Source organism: Cebus imitator, unplaced genomic scaffold (assembly GCF_001604975.1).
Source record: "Cebus imitator isolate Cc_AM_T3 unplaced genomic scaffold, Cebus_imitator-1.0 Scaffold59, whole genome shotgun sequence".
Lineage (NCBI taxonomy): Eukaryota > Metazoa > Chordata > Mammalia > Primates > Cebidae > Cebus > Cebus imitator.
In genome coordinates, this window is record NW_016107374.1 from 4,870,191 (window position 1) to 4,894,987 (window position 24,797).

Genomic DNA, 24,797 nt, shown 5'->3' on the forward strand with positions numbered 1-24,797 from the left:
TAGCCATAGTTCCCCTTCTTGCTATAAAGAGAATGTTCCTTGACTTCTATTACACTTTGTTAACAAAGGAACAAAGGCCTGCTATTCTGTAGACTGAAGTCATGTCTGAAATGACCTTTGAGAGTCCAGCACTAATCCAGTCTAATCTACCTAGACCAGATTTAGACACTTAAGAGTGCTTTCCCATAATGATGGCAGCGTTAGCTGTCCTATCCTTTCTGCTCCTTCTCAAGGTCTGATTCTTTCACGGCCCCATCAGTACGTTTCTGTGGAGGAGAGCACTGGTGGGTGGAGGTAAAGCTCAGTTTTGTTTATTGTTGTAGGTTAGTTGTTTCCATGAAAGGCGAGCAGCAGCAGAAATGAAGAGAAATAGTTCTTAGCTCACAATGAGTGAGTGAAGTGCTCCGAATGATGCATACTAATAACGCACATTAAAAACTTGCCATTCGTTTTCTAATGCTTGTTTATTGCCTCCAAACAAAAGCATTATACCTAATTGGAGCACAATTGAGGATTATGTTACTCTGGGAAGTGAAAAGCACTTGGTCCCCTCTTCTGACCTCCCTCACACACATGAAGTATACGCCATTCCTACGCAGCACCCCGCTCTCAGATCCCGTCTTGCTCATGAAATGCTACACCAATGCAGGCTGCTCTACCTCCACATATTTTCTCTTCCCCAAATAAGCTGCTATTTCTCCCCTTAGAGAGCAAGTGAATGGACAAATGTTTCCATATTCCTAACGAACCTCACGCTGAAATGGCTGAAATAAAAGTGGCCAGGAACTAAAGAACGTGTGTTTTAAAGCGACAGCAAATCACAGATGTGAGCTCCATTATTTCAAACCAAGTAAGAAAGAAAAGACAGCGTGTTATTTCATCATAAACACTCTGGAGATAAGAAACAAATTATTCACAAAGCTGACTCTGAAACCTAAGGCTCCTGTCGCACACTGTCCCATGGAGATGCTGCGTGGCACAGACCTTGAATCCCCAAAGGAAGGAGCTGTAGATTAGTAAACAGATTTCCTGTACACTAGGTTCTTCCCGTGTTTTTATTCCTGAACATACATTTTCTTTCAATCTTTTGATGGGCTCTTCCAGTCACATATTCCTTTCCACTAAGAGATAAGGAAGAAGAATGTGCCTCTTATAAAAATCATACAAGGAAAGGAGATGGCCTTAATAATTTTCCAAAATACCAAGTGACTAGACTACTACTCTATATTTTTATCCTCCTCCTTCTTTCCTATTATAGTCTGACTTTTCCCAAGGGTTAAGAATAGCTCAAAGCCTTTAAGAAATAAGATTGACTAAAAAAGCAGACTGGGGAGGAAGACAGAAATTCTGACAGAAATGAAATGACGAATCCCCTAATGTATTAGACCTCCAGGCTCTAGATACAAGATTCATTATGATACTCCTTAAAAAATGAAAGAGGTCTATTTGTCTACAGTACAACTTATTGCTAAAAAAAAAACTACAAATGCCAAATAAAACATTTACTTAATACACATGATGTAATATTTGTATAAACTGCTGTTAAAATCTGAAAATCTGATACCAGATTTAGCCTCACTATAGGAAGTGAGTTACACTTGGCCATCTCCTGCAGTGCAAGTTATATCTGTACCAGTGGTTTTCTTTTAGGGGTTTTCCAAATACCTGACATCAATTTCCTGTAAAGAAATAATGTACATGGTCTAATGCAGGGGTCAGCAAACTGTGATCCACAGGCCAAATCCTGCCTCCCATCTGTTTTTGTAAATAAAGTTTTATTAAAACACAGACATCCACACTCATTTAGGTATTGTCTAAAGCCGCTTTGACGTTACAATGGCAGAGCTGAGTAGTCGCAACAGCAACCATCTGGCCTGCAAAGCTGAAAATATTTACTATCTGGCCTTTTACAAAGAAACTCTGCTGGCTCTGCTCTAGTGTATTTGCATGCAGGAAGCCACCGCGCTAATTTGTGATATAAGCATTTCTTTCGTACAGACCTTAGAAAAAAAAAACTTCTCCCATCTGAATGCATATATTGGACTTCTTATAAATGTGTCATTAATTAATAAGGCTTTAAAAATAATCTAGGCTTATTCATACTACTCACATAAAACTGTACAAGTAGCTACACTCAGATAGTAAATGAGCTGGGCTCAGTGCCAGGCAAGGCAGCTGCTGGTGGTCAGCTGTGTTACTTTCAGTGCTTCCTAACCGACAGTTACATTTATGATGAAGAATATAAGCACTGGTAGTTGGCGACTGAACTTCAAAAATCTGCTCTTTTAAGCTTCCAGGCTAAAGAGTATCAAACAGTAGCAATGTGAATGAAGACTGCTTCTACTGGCAACTACTTGTCCCCTAAGAAACAGTACTTCTTTGCTACTGTGCCACCAAAAAAACCTAAAGAAACGCAAAACTCATCCTCAACCACTAAACATACAAACTGAAGGTTGTTCTTATATGACTTCAACTGCCACCTATAAACTCTGATACAAAATTTTGGTCTTAAAACTGACTTCTTGTTCTCACTGACTCAATATATACATAAATGTTAGCAATTTCAATTTACTATCATTTTTATATTAATGAACTCCTACTTTTCTGTTTTATATACTGCGGTTCAAGATTTAAGATTTTATTTGGATAAATGATTTTGTTTTCAAAGAGAAGTTTAAAAACTGCTGATTCATCCTATACATATAAAAAAATCAGAAATTGCTTAATTCTTACTGAATTAAGAATCTGCTTAATTCTTACTACAAATTTAAACATGTTCTCCCTTAGCTTAGTTAATGACATCAGCTCAGCCCTTTTCCTCTGTTTCCTGCAAACACTTCTTCAAAAATGTCTTACCTTTAAGCTCCCCATGGCCAAGACGCCCAAGTCGCCCGATTACAACTCTCCAGGGTAGAGACGTCATTTGGACAATCCCTATGCACCATTCCCATAACTTCTGTAGTCCAATTTTACGCGCAGATACTTTACTCCTCCGTGACCTTAAGAAAAAAAGAAATGGGGATGGGGAAGGGGTCTCTAGATAAATCAGTTATCACTCATAAGACAAAGACTAGAAATGCCAAAGAAGCTATCTACGCTGTGCCTACTTCATCTATACAGAAAACTGGAAATATTCATATTTGAGGAACGGTATAGTATCAATTTACATGCACCATAAACACCAAGCCTTCTCACCTGTTTGGTAAAGCAATATTTACAACGCAGGTCTCTAATAATTCCCCATGGAGGTCAGTGCAGGAAGCCAAAAGCCAGCGCTGGTCGTGAGACAGACAATAGCCCACGAAGAGCACATTGTATTTCTGGCTCGCCTCACCAAACGTCTCTCCCAGCTCTGTCTGCTTGTCTTTGATTGGGGCCAATATAAAGGGAGGGGAGTAAAGCTGGATTGGGCTGGGCCGCTGAAATCAAAACCAAAATCATTATCAGTACAAAGCCATACAACTTAACATGATTACAACAAAACCCAGAACGACAGTGAGGAGACCCACAGGGAGTAATGGTAATAAATTGTTTCTCTCTCTCTTTCTGCCCAGTGCTAGATATATAAATAGTATTGATGATACATAACAAAATGATTGTTTAAATCATGTAAACTGGGAAACTCAATCAAGCCAGTATTTCCTTATTAAGAGAAATTACTATTTCAGAAAGTGCACTGGCCCAACTTCATCAGTTGTTAGGCAAGTGGGAAATTGAAACCACAATGAGACAATGCTATGCAACCACCAGAATGTCAACAAGAAAAAAGAAAAAAATATTGGTGAGAATATGGAGCAATAGGAATTTTATACACTGCTGCTGAAGCTGAACAAACACATAAACCCTTTGACCCAATAAAATGCACATGTATGATTACCAAAAAGCAGGTATAAGAATATTCACAACAGTATTAATCACAATAGCTCCAAACAGAAAATAATCTAAATACTTATCAACAGTAAAAGAGATAAATTGTGATATAGTTAACAGAATCAGAGTATTAAACAGCAATGAGAATGAAAAAACTATATGCAACAAAACAGATGAATCTCAACAATGAATAAAAGAAGCTAGATGTCAACGAATATAAACTAGATGATTCAAATTTATATCAAAGTCAAAAATAGGCAAAACTACACTGTTAGAAGTCAGAACAGTGGCTACCTTTAGAGGGATTGGAAAGGTCACATGAGGGGCTCTGGACGCTAGCTATACATTTGCTTCTTACACTTGTTAAATGATGTATTTTTAATTACTGAAAAGTCATTAAGCAGTTCACTTAACGATTACTTTTCAGTGCATATATAGTTTAATATGTGGGTTTGCGCATGTAATTTTAGAAATCAAATCGTTAGCTGTTACCTAATATAAATATTTTAGATTAACTGTGAAAATTTTTAATTATCGTATTTTTTACAGCTATCATATACATCTTACTATTTAATAAACTACAATAGGGGTCAGTTAACGTCTATTAAAGGAAAAACAGAGAATAACGTTTAGACTGTGATGGCGTCACGCATTCTCCTTTTTGTAAAAACGTACTCACTGGCCAAGCGTGTTGGCTCATGTCTGTAATCCCAACACTTTGAGAGTCTGAAGTGGGAGGATCACTGAAGCCCAGGAGTTCGAGACAGCCTGGCCAACAGAGTGAGACTCTCTCTATACAAAGAAAAATGTAAAATTATCCAAGCATGACGGTGCCTGCCTATAGTCCCAGCTAGTTGGGAGGCTCACTACCTGAGCCTGGAAGGTCGAGGCTGCAGTGACCCATGTTCATGCCACTGCACTCCAGCCTGGACAACAGAGCGAGACCCTGTCTAAAAAAAAAAAAAAAAAAAAAAAAAAGTAATAATCATTCTTACCTAGCTGGCCATGCAAGTACACGCTGCAAGCCGGACTCAGCCCAAAGCTATAGGTGCTGACCCTAATGACTACACAGCATTAGCGATGGGAGTAACAGAATGACAACAGTTTTAAAGCTAAAAGAGATTTTGAAAATAATACAACCCAATTCATTCATTCATCATAGGGATTCAAAACTCAGGCTGAGAAATATTCAATGACTTGCTCAAAGTTGCAAAGCTAATCTAACACTTAACAACTTGCTGCTCGCCACATGGCCAGAAATTACACTCTTAGGCATTTATCAAGAGAAAGAACTATGTCCACAAAAAACCTTGTGCACAAATATTCACAGCAGCATTATTCACAAGTGCCAAAAAGTGGAAACAACCTAAATGTTCCTCAAGTAATGAATAAACAAAATGTGGTATATCCATATGATGAAATATTATTTAGCCATAAAAAAGAATGAAGTACTACTGATATATGTTGACATAGATGAACCTCAAAATCATTATGCTAAATGGAAGAAGCCAGACATAAAAGATCACATATGGCCAGGCGAGGTGGTTCATGCCTGGAATCCCAGCACTCTGGGTGGCCAAGGCAGACAAACTGCTTGAGCCAAGGAGCTCAAGACCAGCCTGGGCAACATGGAAGAAACCCATCTCTACCAAAAAAATTTAGCCAGACACAGTGGCAAATGCCTGTAGCCCCAGCTACTCCAGTGGCTGAGGCAGGAGGCTCACTTGAGCCCAGGGACGTTGAAGCTGCAAGAAAGCCATGATCATGCCACTGCACACAACCCTGGGTGACAGAGCGAGACCTTATCTCTAAAAGAAAAAGAAAAAAAAAAATTGGGGGGGGAGGACTGCTTGAGGCCAGGAGTTCAAGACTAGCCTGAGTGATATAATAAGACCTTGTCAAAAAAGAAAAATGAAAAACACATATTGTATGATTCTATCTATATGAAATGTCCAGAACAGGCAACTCCATAGAGACAAGTAGATCAGTGGTTGCAAGGGACTGGAGTGGGGAATCAGCAGTGTGTGCTAATGGAAACTGTAGTTCAGGGTTGATGAAAATGTTCTAAAATTAGATAGTAGTAATGACTATACAACTCTGTGGAAATACTAAAAACCACCGAACCGCACATTTTTTTTCTTTTTCTTTTTTTTTGGGGGGGGGAAACAGAGTCTCCCTCTGTTGCCGAGGCTGGAGTGCAGTGGCACAATCTTGTCTCAATGCAACCTCCACGTCCTGGGTTCAAGTGATTCTCCTGTCTCAGCCTCCTGAGTAGCTGGGATTATTGGCGTGTGCCACCATGCCCTGCTAATTTTTATATTTTTGGTGGAGATGGGATTTTACCACATTGGCCAGGCTGGTCTCGAACTCCTGACCTCAAGTGACCCGCCCACCTCTGTCTTCCAAAGTGCTGGGATTACGGGCATGAGCCACCACACCTGGGCTTAACTGTACAATTTTTAAAAAGAATTTCATAATATGTGAATTATATCTCAATAAAGCTGTTATTAAAAAAAAAAAGTCCAGCTAAGCTTGCCTTTTGTTTTTTACAAAACAAAAGGCAAAATGTGAAATATCTTAGATGTAATGTAAGCTTCTGAAAACACTAAATATGATTCCCAAACTGTGTAAGATATTCCATGAAAAACAAGATACTGGTTTTATCTGAAAACTTGCAAAATAAATACTATAAAGTACATTCTTTCACATGTGATAACTTGCATAAAACTGTGCCACCCAGAGAATGAGAACTGCATGAAGCAGGGGCCTGTTTTGTTCACCCCTGTATCTTCAGCACCTAATACAGCACCTGGCACACAGCAGATGCTCAACTATATTTACTGAATGAAAACACAATGTTCCAGCTGTAGACTGAGGCAGAGGCAGCACTGACCAACTAACTATTACCTTAATGCAGATTAAAATGTAGAAACTTCAGCAAATATTTATCACATTTGGTTCTTTTGTTTTTAATAAAGTAAAATAATTTGTTTCTCTCTTCCTGTTCCAAGCAAAATGGAGAAAAAGCATATTACTTGAAGTCTTTTTGCCATTTATTTTAATCTAAGCCTCATTTTACCTTACGAGCTCCTGATGGTGTTCTGCCTAAGTATAATAACCTTTAGAAAAACAATAATTCATAATTTCTGGAAATAAGAAACAAGTAGAGACATTTATTTTTTAAATTCTAGAAAAATTTAATAGAGAAAACAGATGAACTGCTCATAGAAGTGAAAAATTCAAACTCAAAGAATAAACTAAACTAAAACTGCCTAAAATAGAAATTTTATATAATACTGGAGTGAATGTAGGTCATCGACTGAGCAGCTGTTCTCTCTTGGGACTAAGCTGACCTGAACCAAGCTACAACAAACACAGTATTAACTACTTGCATCATTTTTTACTTCCAAGCATTTTACTTATAAAAGTGCAAGTATTTCACAGAGTTGTTCAGAACAACATTACCAACTAAAAACACCAATTGATGTTTTAAGAAGCTCTCTTATGGGAAATAGATGTTTGCTGGCTTTTACTAATGGGATATTTTTCATGCAATAAAACTGTGGGAACTGATTTTTGAAGGCTTTGAAGATTCTAAACATTGCCCTGTATACCTATCTTCAAGATAAGGCAATTAAGAAAAACAAAACTTTTGTTTAAAACATGTTTAGCTTTGGTTCCCTTTGAGATCCACATATCTGTAGAAAGTAGGTTTAAAGAGATGCAGCAAAAATGCATTAATTTATATACAGAAGCACTGAGGCAAGGAAAGGAGAAACCAACGTGCTGTAAGTATGTGCATCAGAGACCCCTGCAGAGTAAACACAAGTACAACTGCCGTCTCAGGATGCAGACGAGAGCTGGAAAAGGCAAAGGATTTCTGACGTAAGACACAGGTTGGCTTAGAGAAAATAAATTTAGAAAATTCAAACATTAAAAACTCAAAGTGATATATGTATTATTGTCTCAAGTTCTAAGTTTAAAAAATAGAGTTTGCTTGTCTCTTTTCTCAAAAATTATTAAAGGTTCAGAGATGTATCTCCCCTATTTTAACCTGAGGGTTAAAGAAACCTGGCAGCTCTTTTTTTCCCCCTTCAGACAGGGTCTTGCTCTCCAGGCTGAAGCGGCTGTGTGATCATCGCTGCCTCAAACTCCTGGGCTCAAGTGATCCTCCCACCTCAGCCTCCCAAATAGCCAGGACTACAGGCACACAGCACACCTGGCTAACTTTTAAAAAATTTTTGGTAGAGACAGGGTCCAGGTATGCTTCCCAGGATGGTCTCAAACTCCTAGGCTTAAGCCATCCTGCCACCTCAGCCTTCCAAAGTCCTACGATTATAGGTGTGAGTCACCACACTCAAGCCTAGCAACTCTTATATCAAGGTAGAAAACCAACTAAATAAGTAACCAATCTCTGGGTTAGACAAAATACTCTACTAGCTTGCATTTTAGTATAAATTTTATAAGTTTCTATCCTGCCAATACCCACCTCAGGGTTCTTGAGGGTCATCTCAATGCTGGCTGCAGGCCCAAATCCCGTGAGAGATTTAATGTGGATCTGTGTAGGCAGTGGTCGCCTGCACTGGCAGTACACTGAAAATGCCATGGACTTCAAGTATTGAATGTAGAAAACTTGCTCATCCTTCATTGTCTGCAGCATGTACTGGCAAGGCACAATCTAACGACACAAATACAAAGAAAAAGAAAAAAAAAAGCTAGAAACTGAGATCTTACATGCTACAAGAAAGCTGAAAAAGGAAACGGCATGAATTCCTTACCTGAATGGGGAGAGGGAACCTTAGCGTTAAAATATATAAATGCCAAACATAATATAATTAAATCCTAATTCCTTCCACTGACACAAAATTCTGCATCACCAGCAATTTCGGAAGATGTACGACTATGCTGGTCAAGATATGCTGTTGCTTAGAAATTATAATGTTCCCATTTTAGAGGTAAGATCTCAATTTATTATAGGTATTACCACGGTCCCAAAATTTTAAAGCCTGCATTTTATTATATTTCTCCTTTTTACAATTACACAATATGCATGGCATTTTTTGGAATTATTACCTAATCATTTAGGATACAAACTTCAAAACATTGGAAAACTATCAACAATGTAGTCTGATAACTTTAATTTCCATCTCTTAATTTTACAAGACAGCTTCAGTTAAAGTTACATTAAAATGAAACCCAAACATCCAAAGCATTATTTTTCATCTACATAGAATTTTAAAAAAAATAATTACACTATAAAGTTGTCAAAGGTGCAGTGAAAATAAGCATACTCATTCATCACTGAAAGGAAATTAAATAAGTGTAACCTCTTTTGGAATGGAATTTGGCAACATTTATCAGTATCTACATCTAAGAATCAATGTCAAAAAATGACCTGAAAGGTGAAAAATAAGATTATACATAAACATGTACCATGGCTTTATTTATAATAGTGAAGAAGTAGAGAGACAAATTAAATAGCTAAATATATAAGAACGGTAATAGAAAATGTGCAGTCATTAAAAATGCTGCTTGTAAGAATTTAAATAACATGAAAATGTATTCATGAATAACATTAGGTAGAAAACACCTAAAAGTTATATTAAAAGTATGATCTCAACTGCGTAAACAAAAATAGAGAAACAAGCTAGAAATACACCAAAATGGTAATGGTGGTTAAATGTAGAAGACGGAATTATGACTATTTTTTCTTTTATACTTTCATGTACAGATTGAACATCCCTAATCCAAAAATCTGAAATCCAAAATGCTCCAAAATCCAAAACTTTTTGAATGCCAATAAAACGTCACAAGTGGAAAATTCCATACCAGACATCATATGACATGTTGCAGTCAAAATTTAATCAAAGCTTTGTATCAAGCACAAAATTATAAAATATTGTATAAAATTACCTTCAAATTAAATGTATAGGTGTATATAAAACATAAATAAATTCTGTGTTTAGACTTGGGCCCACTGCTGAGGTATCTCATTACATATATGCAAATATTCCAAAATCAGAAATCCAAAATACTCTGGTTCCTAGTATTTCAGTTAGGGAATAATCAACCTGTACTTCCTTTTTTTAAAAAAAAAAAAAACATGACCCTGTATTTATTTTCATAACAACAAAAGTAACAACATCAAAAGTAAATAATAAACTTGCAAACAGTAACCTGGAGAATGAAAGAATTTCTCATATGCTCAGGTAAATTATCCAGCATTTCTGTGTAGCAGCGCATCAAGCTCAACAGCCAAAAGTTCCCAGAAGTGGAGTCCTCCTCTGAAGAGTACGTGAACGGGTCCACCATGTAAATGACCACAGCTGGAGGGTGGGCATGGCTGTCTGCAGAGTCGGGCTCCGTGGGAATTCCTATTCTCTCCCTTTCTGTAACACTGGAGAGAGTGTCACTTGTGAGATGCACAAAATAAATACAAATTACACCAACACACAAAAAAAACAAAGTGCTCAATTCTAGAGCACACAGGCTCCCTAAAGAATGTTTACAGATTAAACCCAAGAATAACATGTACCACCTTACCAAAATACAGGCAAACCATGCCAGATATCACCAAGGGTAGACGGAAAATGGCAGTGTACTCCTCTAAAACGGGAGATCTCTTTTTAAATTCCCCTTTCTTTTCTATGGTTATGTTGTACAAAGATGTTATTAAGTTGACAGTAGGTTAATAATTTATAAGAAGTCTCAAATTTTTAACACTGCAGCTTTAGATCAACCATTGCCCCTTTCTTCTGAGAAGAAGAGAAGCAGAGTACTTGATAGGATTGAGAATCATGAGGTCAAGGGACAAAAAGGTGCAGAAGAAGAGGGAAAGGGTCTGAGCTGAAGCCATTCATCTCGATTTGTGAGTAACGTACCTCTCTTGTCCATCCTGTGAGGGCTGAGAGGAGCTCTGCCCAGGGTCAGTGTCTCCGCCACAGCCTATGTTCCCTTGAGTTCTATCGGTAGAAATGCCCCCAGTGCTGGGGTTCTGCCCTCCAACACTACCACTGAATCCTGAAGAAGAGGTAGTGCTTATCTGGCTAATACCAGGAGCAGAGGCAGACGATGAGGCCGGTGGCACAGAGGAACCAGATGCAGAACTACTTGCTGCAGGATTTGTAGAACTACTATTCGAGGTGGGATTAAACGCACTGCCAGCTGGGGGAGCTGCTGATCCTGAATTTGGAGCTAAGGGACCAGCATTCCCAGGCGTAGCTTGTCCCTGTGCTGCTGCTGGTGGGGTCTGGTATTTAGGTGGTATCAACAGGCTGCTATCAAGCTGCAGAGTGGCTAAATAAGGTGCTGAAAGAATACATGCAAAGAGGTGATTTTAGTGATATTCTGCAGCGTCAGACTGAACCAGAAATCTAGAATGGTCACTTATAAAAAATAATGCTTTCAGGCTGCAATACTCTGATTACAATACCCAAAATGCTGTCTCCATACTCATACTTATGTATTCTGCAAACATGAAGATGCACATGGAGCAACTTATAAATTCTACAGAAGAGGCTTGTTTGAAAAGAGGAAATCAATCACTTGTGATAGTCTCCTTTCAGACTGATTCCATATGCCTGCCCTGAAAAATGAGAAGCTATACATTCCACAGTCATCTCAGTACATTATGCTCCCAGGTTTATAAGCTTCTAAGATTCTCTTCAGAATATGGGTTAAAACTAAGCAGCTAATACCAAGTCATGCTGCTAAGTTTTCAAAATGCAGAGTAAATTAGACATGATTAGGCATCTTCAAATAGTTTTTAAAAAAATATACGTCCATATAGAAATTAGTATTAAACTACCCAGAACACAAAATACAGCATTACTTGAGATAAAAGAAATATAATGTTGCATCTATAAAAGAAGGGATGGGAGGGATTTGCTATTTTACCTCTCCTATTCTACTTTGCCAAATAAATTCCCATTTACCTAGGTGATGGCGGCAAACTTGCGCATAAAGTTTGAGTCTGGAATGATTGTCATTCTCCTCGCCGCTCCAAGGCTGGTTAAACCACTCACTCACAAGCTCATCTGTCAGTTTCTGTGCCACGGTTTTTCCCACACGCATGATCCCGTCACGCAGCACTTTGCAGATGGGCTTGTGCTGCCCAAGCCTACACATCTGATAGCATAGACAAGATCATTATTTATAACAGAAGCCATTCCTTCATTTAGTACCTACCGTTGCAAAGGAGATTCTTTAACATATATATGGAAGCATTTTCCTTTTTCTTTTAGGGTTATCACAGGCAATCAAACCAACATTGTAAGCTGGTCCTTTCAGGTAATCATAATGTATCCTTAAATTGCTATGTGTCTCTCCAAAACTTGGATTAGGCTCTCAAAGAAAAACGTTTCTTCACTCAAGCCAATTCCTCCCGCACAAGAGGAGACTGCCGAACACTATCTGATTGCCAATGGACAAAGAATTAGCGGATTCCTGCCTACTGTGGCTGACTGAGACATATGTCCACTAAAATCTCCTAAGTAATCCCTACTCATAATGTTTCCCCATAATATAACATTAAAATTTTATGGGCCATCTGTTATACTGTTAAAGACATTTGGAGATCACCAATAGTAGGGGCCACTGAAGCAGTGAGTATGCTGATCACTTTTTTAAAAGTAAATAGGACAAGGAGATTCTGCTATTAATCTCCATGACGCTAAATGGGTGCTTATGGCAGAGAATATAATAAACCTGCAAAGAGTAAACTACCTGTTCACCAGCAGGAGAGCCCATATTATTATTCCTTACTAGAGTAGATAAAGTGAAGACTTACTAAGCCCCACAAAATCCTCTAGTGTATACTCTTCTTAAGGAGGTATGAATTACTGCTGAATGAGCAACCCTCGTGAAGTCATTAAGAAAAATTAAGAGTGCCTGTACTCTCTTAAAAAGATCTGGCAGTGCTTCTCACGTTTTATAACTTATACTGAAGGTTCTATACAAGGGAATGGCTGGGCTTTAAAACTGCTTACACAAGTTTTCTGTGTTAGTTACGATTTAATAGTATTACATATCCCCTCGCCCAGGCACCATTTAGAAATGAATGTATCCAAGTGACTTAACTGATGTCATTACATCACATTAGCATTTCCTCATTTCTTTGGAGCAACATGTAAATTTACTATTCCATGCTTACTCATACATTTATAGATCGTGAATGTCCTGTTTTGGAATATTTTGGAATTCAGTTTGGAATCTTATTTAAAAACCACTTTCATAATGCTTATGTGCTTATCACAGTTCTAAATACTTTACAGATATTAATTTCATTTTGCCAAATACAATGTGTTAGATACAAAGAATTTGGTGCATATATACTTTGGCATATGAAACATAGCACTTACTCTTCAGAGACAGACATGAGTCTATTGTTTTTAAAGCAACAGTATTTCACATTCTAAAGATGTAACACTATCTGCCTGTTTTTACATTATTATAGGCATTATATTTTTAATCAGTATGAAAGTTTCAGTATTAAGATGTAGTGTTAAAACACAACAGGGATATGATTCATTAAACTTATTTTTCAATTCAGAAATTTTCAAAAGAAACATTTTTATACTGTTGTCAGGAACTCTCATCTACTCACCCTATCCCTCCATCGAATAAATAAATAAATAGAGTAGATGTGCTCTTTTTGTAAAGCTCATCTTCTACACAGCCACACTTTCCCCTGGTGAGCAATACTCTTCAAATTTTAGCACATAAATGGAGAAGAGAGAGCTGATGGAATTTTAAGACATGTGGTAAGGATGAGAGGGGAAAGTCTTCTAAATCTAATAAATATAAAGCCAAGATGGGAAGGCAACTTGCTTCCAGAAAAATCTGTCAGTTCAATTTTCTTCCTCATCCTCCTGTTTGCAAATTGTCTTTGAGATTCACTTTCAAGACATCTGTCTTGAAGTTTAGTCATCACTAGAAACAATCAGAAAATCCATGTCGTAAAAAGCGACTTTAACAGTAACTTCCTCACCTCGTATACAGCACTCAAGTCCCTGAAGAAAGTTTTGGCTCCTTCGAGCAAGGCCTCATTTTCTGGACACACCACAATATAGGCAACATCACGGTGGCCCCCATATGGGTCCAACAACAGCCTCTCCCAAAATGGCAAGGAGAACGGTGAGATGGTGAGGAAATCCTTGTCATAGCCTACCAGCAGAGTGGGGATGGGCAACGGCTCAGGAGATTCTTCTGAACCTAAAATGACATTGTAGTTTAGGAAGGTGCTAGTGTTTTCCCCACAACCTTGACAATTTAGAAATTCCTGGTGCACTGATCTTAATTCTGGCATCTGAAATTTCACGGCAAGTTGACAAGATATTCTTAAAAGTGTCTTTCAAATCATCTAATTAAATGGCCACTGATGAGGACTCTTAATTAAGTAAGTCAGAATTTGCTTACAAAGGTTCAGTAAGATCACAGGGCTGACTAGAACGAGTTACAATTAATCTTCCAGGCAGCACTGCTTCATTTCCTTCAAGATAGGCATTGCTATCCTGACTATGATGGAACAGACAGAATTGGCCCAGAAGTCCGTCCAGATGAAAACGCAATGGGCCGGGCGCGGTGGCTCAAGCCTGTAATCCCAGCACTTTGGGAGGCCGAGGCGGGTGGATCACGAGGTCAAGAGATCGAGACCATCCTGGTCAACACGGTGAAACCCCGTCTCTACTAAAACTACCAAAAATTAGCTGGGCATGGTGGCGCGTGCCTGTAATCCCAGCTACTCAGGAGGCTGAGGCAGGAGAATTGCCTGAGCCCAGGAGGCGGAGGTTGCGGTGAGCCGAGATCGCGCCATTGCACTCCAGCCTGGGTAACAAGAGCGAAACTCCGTCTCCCAAAAAAAAAAAAAAAAAAAAAAAAAAAAAAAAAGAAAAAGAAAAAGAAAAAGAAAACACAATGAGGACTGGGAAGACGAGGAGACTCTAAGAAACACACTTTGTAGGGATTATCTTCCTCATTGACCTGGACTATGCCAAGGGTGATAGGAAAACTTGACCCAAAAGTAACTTTAAAAAAAACAGATCATAAAACTTAATGCTCATGAAGAAAAATATTCCATTTTGTTAGCAAAGCAAGGACTTGACAGTAACTAATGCTGCTCTTCACTGAAAAGCACTGATGTCAGAAGAAATTTTAAACAGGGCAAAGACCCTACCATAGGTTCCCCGTCCTGCCATTTTATGGAACTGCTGCCAAGTGAGTGGTCCCTGCACATGCTGGATATTCTCCCAGGTCCTGCCCGTGCGCTTCTTTTGGATGGCATCTTGGAGAAAGGGCTGCAGGGACAACAGCATACGAACCACATCCTGGGAGGAGAGCATGCTGATGTCCAGCACTGGAAGAGAAGTGAGAAAAAACAGAGAAAATAAGGGGGCTAGCACCCTCCTTTTCCTTGCCATCACCTTGAGCCTCAGTTATAGTCCAGGACAACGATGTTATTAGCTGTAGTAAATTCTAAAATATCTGACTTAGGAGTCAAAAGGAAAGATATTCTTCTATATTAGAGAAAATAATTGATAACGTATCAAAAATAATAAAAAGGGAAATGGATTATTCTATAAAAAAGTTTAATGGAAGAACTGTTTAAAAGTGGAAACATGGATAGGTGTGGCTTTTTAAAACCATGTAAATCTATTTTCAAGGATTTTCATAAGACAGCTACAAAAGTTTCTTAATTATTGTATTACTTTTATTTGCAAATATCAATGTGTTGTTTATTTGATGAGTAGGAAATAATCGAACTTAAATAGAAGATTTTAAAAACTCTTTAAATGCTCTTAATTGTAAAAATATTTTCACAAAATACAGAATACATAAAGAGACAGTCAATCTTCACTGCAGCCAGAGGCACATGGAAACACAGCAAAAGCCACTCCAGGACTGAAGCCACCTTCTTCACAAGGACCCTAAGGCAAGCTATTGTTTCTGACTAGGTCTTCCTCTATAACCTCCTAGTCTCTTCAAATCCATTCCCGCCATTTTCTAATCCATACCCAGAATTATAGCCAGTGCACACTCCAAGTTTTCTTTCCTAACTGCACAAATCTGATGTCAGTGCTTCTTCCTAAAACCTTTCAATGACTTTTTATTGTTTCTTGCAGGAAGACCCAACCCCTGGCATGCCTCTAAAAAACAATCTAGCCCCTGCTGGCTTCTAACTTTGCTTCCGTTTCAAAGGCCCCAGGCACCGTACAATCAAGAGCCTTCTTACTTGCAGCGCCTTCTGTCTGGGACACATGCCTTGCTCCCCATTCTCCTACCTCAGTTAATCCGTACTCATCACTGAGATCTCCAAGCAAATGTTACTACTTCTTCAACGAAGTCTTCTCTGACCTTCAGCCTAGAGTGCCTCCGCCTATCCCATGCTTTTATCACTTACAAAATGGGTTGTAATAATATGCGACTTGTGTCATTATTTAATTAATGCTCACTTCCAGAATAGATTAGGAAGTCCATGAGGGCAGGTGCCTTGGTTCTTTCAGTAACCATTTTATCACCCATGACGCATTGCAGTTTAGGTAGAGACTGAGTAAGAAAAGGGAATAGCAAGTTGCTTGGCACTCTCACAGCCCAACTTTCAAAAATATTTGTCAATTGGAGCTTTTAATAATACAGCCACATATAATAATATATGCCTCTGTAACCACAATGCAAAGTAAAATGTGATTTTGTTACAAGTGATACAACAGCGGGGGAAACAGAGAAAGGAGAAAAGACTCTGGAAATAGGTAGAAGGTTTCATGGAAGAGGTTCCTTGGAAACTGGATGTGGAAGAATGGTGGATTTAAACATGCAAGAGTGTGCAAAATTATCAGTCTGTAAGCTCGTGATGACTCTCATACTCAGCTGTCACAGGTTTCCAACATGGATTGCTTACTCATGGGTTATTACAAGAGGAAAATTTCAGAAAACAATTACTTTTCTCCAAAGGCATTTCAATATAAAACCTTCTCTCAGTCCTTAAGTTTAGGATGAAGTCAATACAGCTCTCACTTTAGTTCTTTTTATCTCCCTTAAAGACATAAAATTAACTTTTTTTGTTTTTTTGGTCAAACAACAAAGAAAATAAAGCTTTTAAGTTAAGATCATACCAAGATATACCAAGATACTCCTCAAAGCAAATTTGTGTTCTGGGACACCTACCATTGCTGTGAGGCCAAGAGTGCACAGTGGCACTTCTCACCAGAGCTTCGTCCACTTTTCCACCAGTGGGGTTATCCACATACTGCCGCCCCTGCTCCAATGCATTGAAGCATTCCGTCCAGTAATCGTTATTATCTGCTTGCACCCGGTCATAACTCCAGCTTACACAGGGAAGAGTCTGGCGATTGTTAGAGGAAATGTAGTCCAGGAAACTCAGTGAAGCAAAAGGTTGTGTGTGTTGACTCTGGAGGAGGAGGAGAAGGCTTATGGGTGGTTCCTGGGATTTTCTGGTTCCTTCTGCCTGAGGAAGGAAGGTTGTCTGACACATCAGTAGGCGCCGCTCTGCAGCCTGACCAATATCAGAATTCTTCCCAAAAATATCCAACTCATCTTCAAGGAAAAGTCCTGAATTGTAGCCAAGTTTGCGGTTCATAATCGCACTAAACCCACAGGTACAGCGGTACTGGTCCTCATTGGAAGAATCGGGGATGTAAAGCCCGACATCCGCCCCTTTGATGTTCATGTTGCAGGCACAGATGCAACAGCTGTCAAAGTTTCTGTCTTTAAAGATATTCATCACGGAATCGGAGAGAATCAGGGTAACATAGAGGCTGTGGGCTTCAGGAATTGGTTGCATGGTGGCAGGCTCCACAGAGTTGAGGGGCCGCGTAGTAGAGGGGGTGGAGGCTGGTGACCCCTGATCAGTGCTGTCATACTTAACAGACCCTTGACCACTAGCAGTGCCCCCACCTCTGGGAGTTCTTGGGGTCCTGGGGGTTCGTGGTGTGGGGACAGAGAATCGAGGGGTTGCTGGAGATGGGAGGACTCCTGCCCCACTATTGCTGGCTGGGGCAGCGCTGTTCAACGTCACGGGTGTGTTCATCTGTGGTGTGTTAAGATAGTCTGGATCTGCTAGGCTCCCAACACTAGGCACGTTACTGTAAAAAGAGAAGGCACCAAGTGAGGAGGGGAAGCATGTCACAGATGTCGGAGTAGACACATGATCACCCCGGCCGCGTACTGTCTGTTTCTTATCATTTGTTTCTGCTATCACTGCTATAATTTTCCCTTCAAAACAACAAAAAAAGCAGGGTACAAAGGTCGGTGCAGCGTGTGGAGAAGCAGAAAGCACGGTATGAAGAGTAATTCAACACAGCACTTTCCTTCTACTTGTTCCACATATAAGCTATCCCCATCCTAACCACTTGAAGGAACTTTTACTACTTTTAAAAGAAAACATGGTATTGGGTTTGGTCAATGTAATTTGAAAAGTTTTAACTACTAAATGGAACTTCAACATATAAGTTCAGATGCTAAATTAGCTAGAAGACCATAGAATGAAATTTCCATCTGATTTGCAATTACATTTTTGTCATTTTTAAATTCAAAGTCTGCGAGTGTACTTGTTCTCTGAGGCTAAAATCTATATATAATATCCAAGTAGTTATAATCAAATACACATGAAAATTTAACATTTTTCTAATTTTCAAAATGCAGCCCTATCTTAAGGCTTACATTTTTATAGTAATGAGTGACCATGAGGGAATTCTATTTTGAGTAGCCCATTTACCAGTACTATCTTACAATTAACAGAAATATTACACATGCGGCTAAGAGGCCCCAGTATTAATTAGGTGGTTGCACAGAAGTATACAGGCTGTATCATAGTTTCCAGCTTCCCACAGGTTTCTGTGGGGTGGGAGGCACTTCTTCATTTTTAACTTTTCACTTATGTTATGCATTCCATATAGTATAATTATTTTAGTTGTCCAAGACTGACTGGCCTATGTTATCTACTTTCTCATAAGCAGTGACTTTTTTTTGGAATAGCCAAGCAGAAAAGAAAACACTGTCTGCAAGGTTCTGCTGTTTCATTATCACATAACATTTTCCGGATGTACAGTTGGCCTTCTATATCTATGGATTCAACCATATACAGATGGAAAATTTTAAAAATACAACAATTAAAAAATGCAAATAGGCCAGGTGTGGTGGCTTCCACCTGTAATCCTGGCACTTTGGGAGGCCAAGGTGGATGGATCACCTGAGGTCGGGAATTCGAGACCAGGCTGACCAATACAATGAAACCCCGTCTCTACTAAAAATACAAATATTAGCCAGGCATGGTGGCATGTGCCTGTAATCCAACTACTCAGGAGGCTGAGGCAGGAGAATCAATTGAACCAGGGAGGCGGAGGTTGCAGTGAGCCCAGGTCGCGCCATTGTACACCAGCCTGGGAAACAAGAGCGAAACTCCATCTCAAAAACAAAAACAAAACACACACACACACACACACACACACACACACACGAGATCAAAAAAACACAAAACAAAACACCAACAAAAACAGTAAAGCACAACAATGATTTATATAGCATCTACCTTGCATTAGGTATTACGAATAACCCAGAGAGGATTTAAGGTATACAGAAGGATTTGTTTAAGTCACATGCAAATACTGTGCCATTTTACACAGGGGACTTGAGTATCTTCAGATTTTGGTATCTGAGGGGGTCTCGGAATCAATCCCCCAAGGATATCAAGAGACAACTGTACTTTCTTAGATGTGTATGTATATCAGCATATGAGTCCATTCTTTCTACTTAGAAGGTATCAAAAGAATAGATTTTTTTTTTAATTCTTAATGCTTTTATATATATTAATACTATACTTAATTTTCCTCCAATAAACTACATATTCAGTTACTTATAATGTGAAAGAATGTCATAAAGAAATGTCTCTTTAAAGAATTTTCCTGTGATTTTTTAATTAGCTATGCCTAAACTACCAGCCTCAAAGTCCAAATCAGGCACTGTAAAGAAATATTAAATCTCAGGCACGGTGGTATATCTTTGAGTACAGATTTAAAAAAAAAAAAAATGACCCAGAAAACTTGATTGGCAATCACTGCTCTCTTAGAAACCAAAATAGTAACTGTGTAATGATGATCTTTACTCTAATTGGACTCCTTTCAAATTTTCCTGTTCAACAAAACTATAAAATTATTATGCAGTTCAGATCAGAAAAGGAACTAAGACTACTAACTGAAAACCTAAAGAATTAAACTGCTCCCTGGGTAGTAAGAATGGTTTATCTTGTAATCTGATTTTTCCCATTTAATAAAAATGAATTGAGTAGCAACCCTATGCTAGAAACTGGATAGTCAAAAGTGAAAAAGAGAAAGAAAAGGTGGCTCATAAGCAAGCATGGCAGACATTAAGCAAGTGACTGCAGGGGTACTACGGATGACAAAGGAGTTGTCCAGGGTGATGGTGGGCAGAGACCACAGCAGGAGGATTACACACACTCTGGAAACATACTGCCCAGTAAGGCAGCCAGTAGCCTCCACGTCCTAAATTTAAATTAATTAAAGTAAAACTAGAAATTCAGTCTTGGTCTCACTAGCCACAATTCAAGTAGTCAACACCTGGCACATGAGGCTGGTGACTGCCAGACTGGACAGAGCAGACAGGAATCACCTTCGTGCCAGGTGCAGTGGCTCATGCCTGTAATTTAGGAGGCCGAGACAGGAGGAGCACTGGAGCCCAGGAGTTCAGGACCAGTGTAGGCGGCACAGGGAGATGCAGACTCTACAACAAAATTTCTGAAAAATTAGCTGATGTGGTGACATTGGTCTGTGGTCCCAGCTACTCAGGAGGCCGATGTGGGAGGAATGCTTGAGCCCACGAAGTCAAGGCTGCACTAAGATTGCGCCACTCTACTCCAGCCTGGGTGACAGAGTAAGACCCTGCCTCTAAAAAAAAAAAACCCAAAAAACAAAAACAAAACCTTCATCACACAAAACTGTATTAACAGTGCCAGTTAAGAATACAAAGAATCTTTGGGATGTCAAATGAAAGATGTAATACATATAAATAATGACCTAAATTCTTTAAACCATTATACAGCAAAAGCTTGCATGTGATCTTTTTGGGGGAACCTGCATGTATGAAAGAAATTAAGCTGCTGAATAGGTTCTTAAAACTGCTATGGTATTTGCAACTGCATGTGCTAAGCTAACCCCTTATGCACCAAGTTGTTCTAGCTGTGTTGTGCCAGTATCTAGCTGAGTAAGCTAGAGTACACTCGGAGCGCAGCCGCAGCACATCAGCCAGGCGCTCAGGGTGCTTTTCAACACACTCTACATTGCTGGTGCATTGTTATTTCCACGGTACTTCTACAATTATTAGTCACCGAAGCCTTGCAAAAGTCCTTTGTGGGAGGCAGCGCAGGATTACTTCATTTTAAAGGGAAGGCCCAGGTAAAATGGTCATTTAAGGTCATGCATATAATTTTTAGAAGGCAGGAATTTAAGTCGCATGACACTGTAGCTGTAGCTTCCTAAGTCTAGGATTCTTCTGTACTTTTCTGTCATGGTTTTTCTTTCTGACACTGACTTTATATACACAAGCAGGAAGACTTGTTAGGATATTAAAATTAACTTCATCAGGGTGATTTTACAGAAGGTCACAAAATTGAAGCCCACAGGCTGAGGCTGGACCACACATTTGTTTAATTGGTTTCTTAAGCTTAACTATGTATTAGCTGAAAACATTTTGAAGAAAGGAAAACATAAAAATCCAGATTTCAAGTGATCCTCAGAAACAGAAGGATCTGGCCACAATGACCCCAGTCTTGCCTGACAACAACCCCCCTGCACTTGAATAGCAAACATCCCTTTAAATGGTTTACACTAGACTTCACTTGCTCACCTGCAATGGTGCTCAGCATCATAGTACCAACTCTTTTGCCTTTACCCTGACCATTTCATCTATACATTGCTTCCCTGACCCCAGGCCATTTTTGTGGCCTTTAATAGCATTTAAAACATTTTATTCATTAAGAAATTATTCGTCACAGGGAAAACGGATTCCATCTTAGCTTAGCCTATCTTTGTTTATGTGACAGGGTCTCGCTCTGCTGACCAGGCTGGAGTGCAGTGGTGCAATCTTGGCTCACTGCAACCTCCACCTCCTGGGTTCAAGCAATTCTCCTACCTCAGCCTCCTGAGTTGCTGGGACTACAAGCACACGCCATCATGCCCAGCTAAATATTTTTACTTTTGTTGTAGAAACGGGGTTTCACCATTTACCCAGGCTGGTCTCAAACTCCTGAGTTCAAGCAATCCACCCACCTTGACCTCTCAAAATGCTGGGATTACAGGCGTGAGCCACTGCACCAGCCCTAGCCTATCTTCAACATATTCAGAACACTGACATTGGGTTACTGTTGGGGAAATCATTGAACTCAAAGCCTGTTTCATAAAGTGCTGAGTATCTCATGTAATTTATCAAATACTGTACTGAAAGTAAAAAACAGAATAGTTATATGGGTTCTCAAAGTACAATGGCTCCTGAATGTGTATCACTTTCACATCATCATAAAGTCAAAAACTCCTGAGTAAATCCACTCTAAGTCAGGGACTGCCTGCATACAAAATTTCATTTAGAAAATAAGGCACATTTTCCAGCACAAAATAATTTACACAAAAAGATGAATGGCCAATAAAGGAAAGTTTCAAATGATATGCTATTTGTCATCATTTCTTCTTTTTTGCTTTTTTTTTTTTCTGAGACAGAGTCGCTCCGTCGCCCAGGATGGAGTACAGTGGCGTGATCTTGGCTTACTGTAACCCTCCACCTCCCAGGTCCAAGCAATTCTCCTGCCTCAGCCTTGCATGTAGCTGGGATTACAGGCATCCACCACCACACCCAGCTAATTTTTTTGTGTTTTTAGTAGAGATGGGTTTTCACCATGTTGGCCAGGCTGGTCTCAAATTCCTAACCTCAAGTGATCCGCTCGCCTTGACCTCCCAAAGTGCTGGGATCACAGGCATGAGCCACCGCACCCAGCCCTTCTTATCATTTTTAACAAGCATTTAGTTAAGTTAAAAATTGCATCAAATATGGCAAGTAAATGACGTAACTCTCATACATACTTGTAGCCATCTCTAATGAAAGTGGCTGCAGGGGGCATGGGCAGTTGTTCAATTTTAGGAGGAATTGCCCACGAAGGCCGAAACAGACAGGCATCGGGTATCTTCAGAGGTAGCAAACAATGGCTCGGCAACATCTTCAGTGGAGCAAACATGGAGGATCCCACAAAAGGTTGAAAGGATGGAACTTTGTGCACATATGAAAAGTCCTATGACGACAAAGTGGGGTCAGTGTTAATACTGGTAAACTATGTAGGACACACCACAGTGGCACAGGGCTATCATAAAAAACAGCAACCAAAATGACTGCATTTCAGTATTCCTCTCCTTTGCTCATTAGAAAATGCTAAGGCAGAAATGTTACATCAATCAAAAGACACTATTTCATACGCCCACTAGTGTGCCTCATGTTCTACTTAAAAGGATTCTTAGGAACTAATGTATATATGGCATACAGGTAATATTTTAAAGCAGATGTACACGAATCCACTTGGAAACCACTCTGCCCTGGAAATGTTAATGTACTGACAATTACCTTAATTTCCTCTGGCTTGGGACTTCCTAATCCATCTTCCACTTCCATTTTGAATTCTGTGAGTTGTGCTGAAACCATACTGACCATAGGGCTCTCCATCATGCCTAATGCTGTCACTGTCTCTGAACTGATACCATCTTTATAATTCATCACAGGAGAAAATGCAGGATGCTGTTCCAAAGATGGTGGAGTGGGGAACATCCTTTGCAAGTCTGCAACTGCTAAAAATAAGAAATTTTAAAAAACTTGTTTAACAGGAAGGGCTTCTAAAAGTCCTAGTTTATAGCCAGGCACACCATTTGGCACCAAAAATAGTGCTAATTAAATGATCACATCAGTTCACAAAAGAATATTAATAATGGAAGTGTCTAAGAAGATGGCTATCAGCAGAGAATTATCTTTTTCTGGGTCTTGTTCTATTTTATTTCTTGAGACAAAGTATCACTGTGCCATCCAGGCTGAAGTGCAGTGGCGCAGTCTCGGCTCACTGCAACCTCCACCTCCCGGGCTCAAGCGATTCTTGTCCGTCAGCCTCCCAAGTAACTGGGACTATAGGCGCGTGCCACCATGCCCAGTTAATTTTTGTATTTTTGTAGAGGCAGGGTTTCACCATGTTGTTCAGGCTGTTCTCCAACTCCTGGCCTCAGGTGATCCCCCCGCCTCAGCCTCTCAAAGTGCTGGGATTACAGGCATGAGCCACTGCACCTGGACTTTTCTTGGTCTTTATCACTAACTTCTTGATGGTTTGTGGTCTGGCTTCACATTATTGAAGTAAACAAAGTCTGTATAACTTGTATTTTTCGTCCAACAACTGATTTCCTGAAAAGTCTAAGGTAAGGAAGAGGAATTAAACAGGAAAATGGAAGCAATTAGATAGTTACCACTACTAAAAGTTCTATCTTTCAGATATGTATGAAGTATTACAAAAAATAAAAATTGTTTGGAGCCAGAATTGTGGTTCATATGCAAGATTACTCAGATAGTTTGACAAATCCACTAGACTTACAGCTGCTCTTTTGGGGAAACAGTTCCATACTTTTTCCAGACAGACATTAAAATGAAAGCTCATAGTTTCTTTTAAGAAATACTTAGAACAGTGATTCTGAACTTCTTTTTTTAAGTTCCTTTAATCACCTAGAGTAAAAAATTATCACTAACAGCAGCTCATTGAGGCACTGACTGATTCTTAAAAAGTAGACTTATGTCAAAAGCAAGTTGTAGTTGCAAAACTTGGCCACTAGGCGGTGTCCTACACAGCAAATTTTTTAAGTTTGGAGCCACGGGTTTTTAAACCA

The 24,797-nt window shown here is 39.4% G+C and overlaps 1 protein-coding gene across 3 annotated transcripts in view; it reads right to left on the minus strand.

The window, feature by feature from the left end:
* The window catches only part of MED13L (mediator complex subunit 13L), a 307,838-nt gene that overhangs the window by 13,239 nt on the left and 269,802 nt on the right, over nucleotides 1-24,797 (minus strand). For 2 of the 3 annotated variants that reach the window (XM_017529524.1, XM_017529526.1), the window contains 11 exons: nucleotides 23,503-23,723; nucleotides 22,971-23,176; nucleotides 17,032-17,969; nucleotides 15,044-15,223; nucleotides 13,859-14,082; nucleotides 11,805-11,997; nucleotides 10,752-11,178; nucleotides 10,048-10,267; nucleotides 8,360-8,548; nucleotides 3,196-3,419; nucleotides 2,857-2,999 (listed from right to left, as the gene is read on the minus strand). In XM_017529524.1, coding sequence (XP_017385013.1) covers nucleotides 2,857-2,999; nucleotides 3,196-3,419; nucleotides 8,360-8,548; nucleotides 10,048-10,267; nucleotides 10,752-11,178; nucleotides 11,805-11,997; nucleotides 13,859-14,082; nucleotides 15,044-15,223; nucleotides 17,032-17,969; nucleotides 22,971-23,176; nucleotides 23,503-23,723 — 3,165 coding nt within the window. The remainder of the gene's footprint in view (nucleotides 1-2,856; nucleotides 3,000-3,195; nucleotides 3,420-8,359; nucleotides 8,549-10,047; nucleotides 10,268-10,751; nucleotides 11,179-11,804; nucleotides 11,998-13,858; nucleotides 14,083-15,043; nucleotides 15,224-17,031; nucleotides 17,970-22,970; nucleotides 23,177-23,502; nucleotides 23,724-24,797) is intronic. The other variant, XM_017529525.2, reaches the window with a different exon arrangement.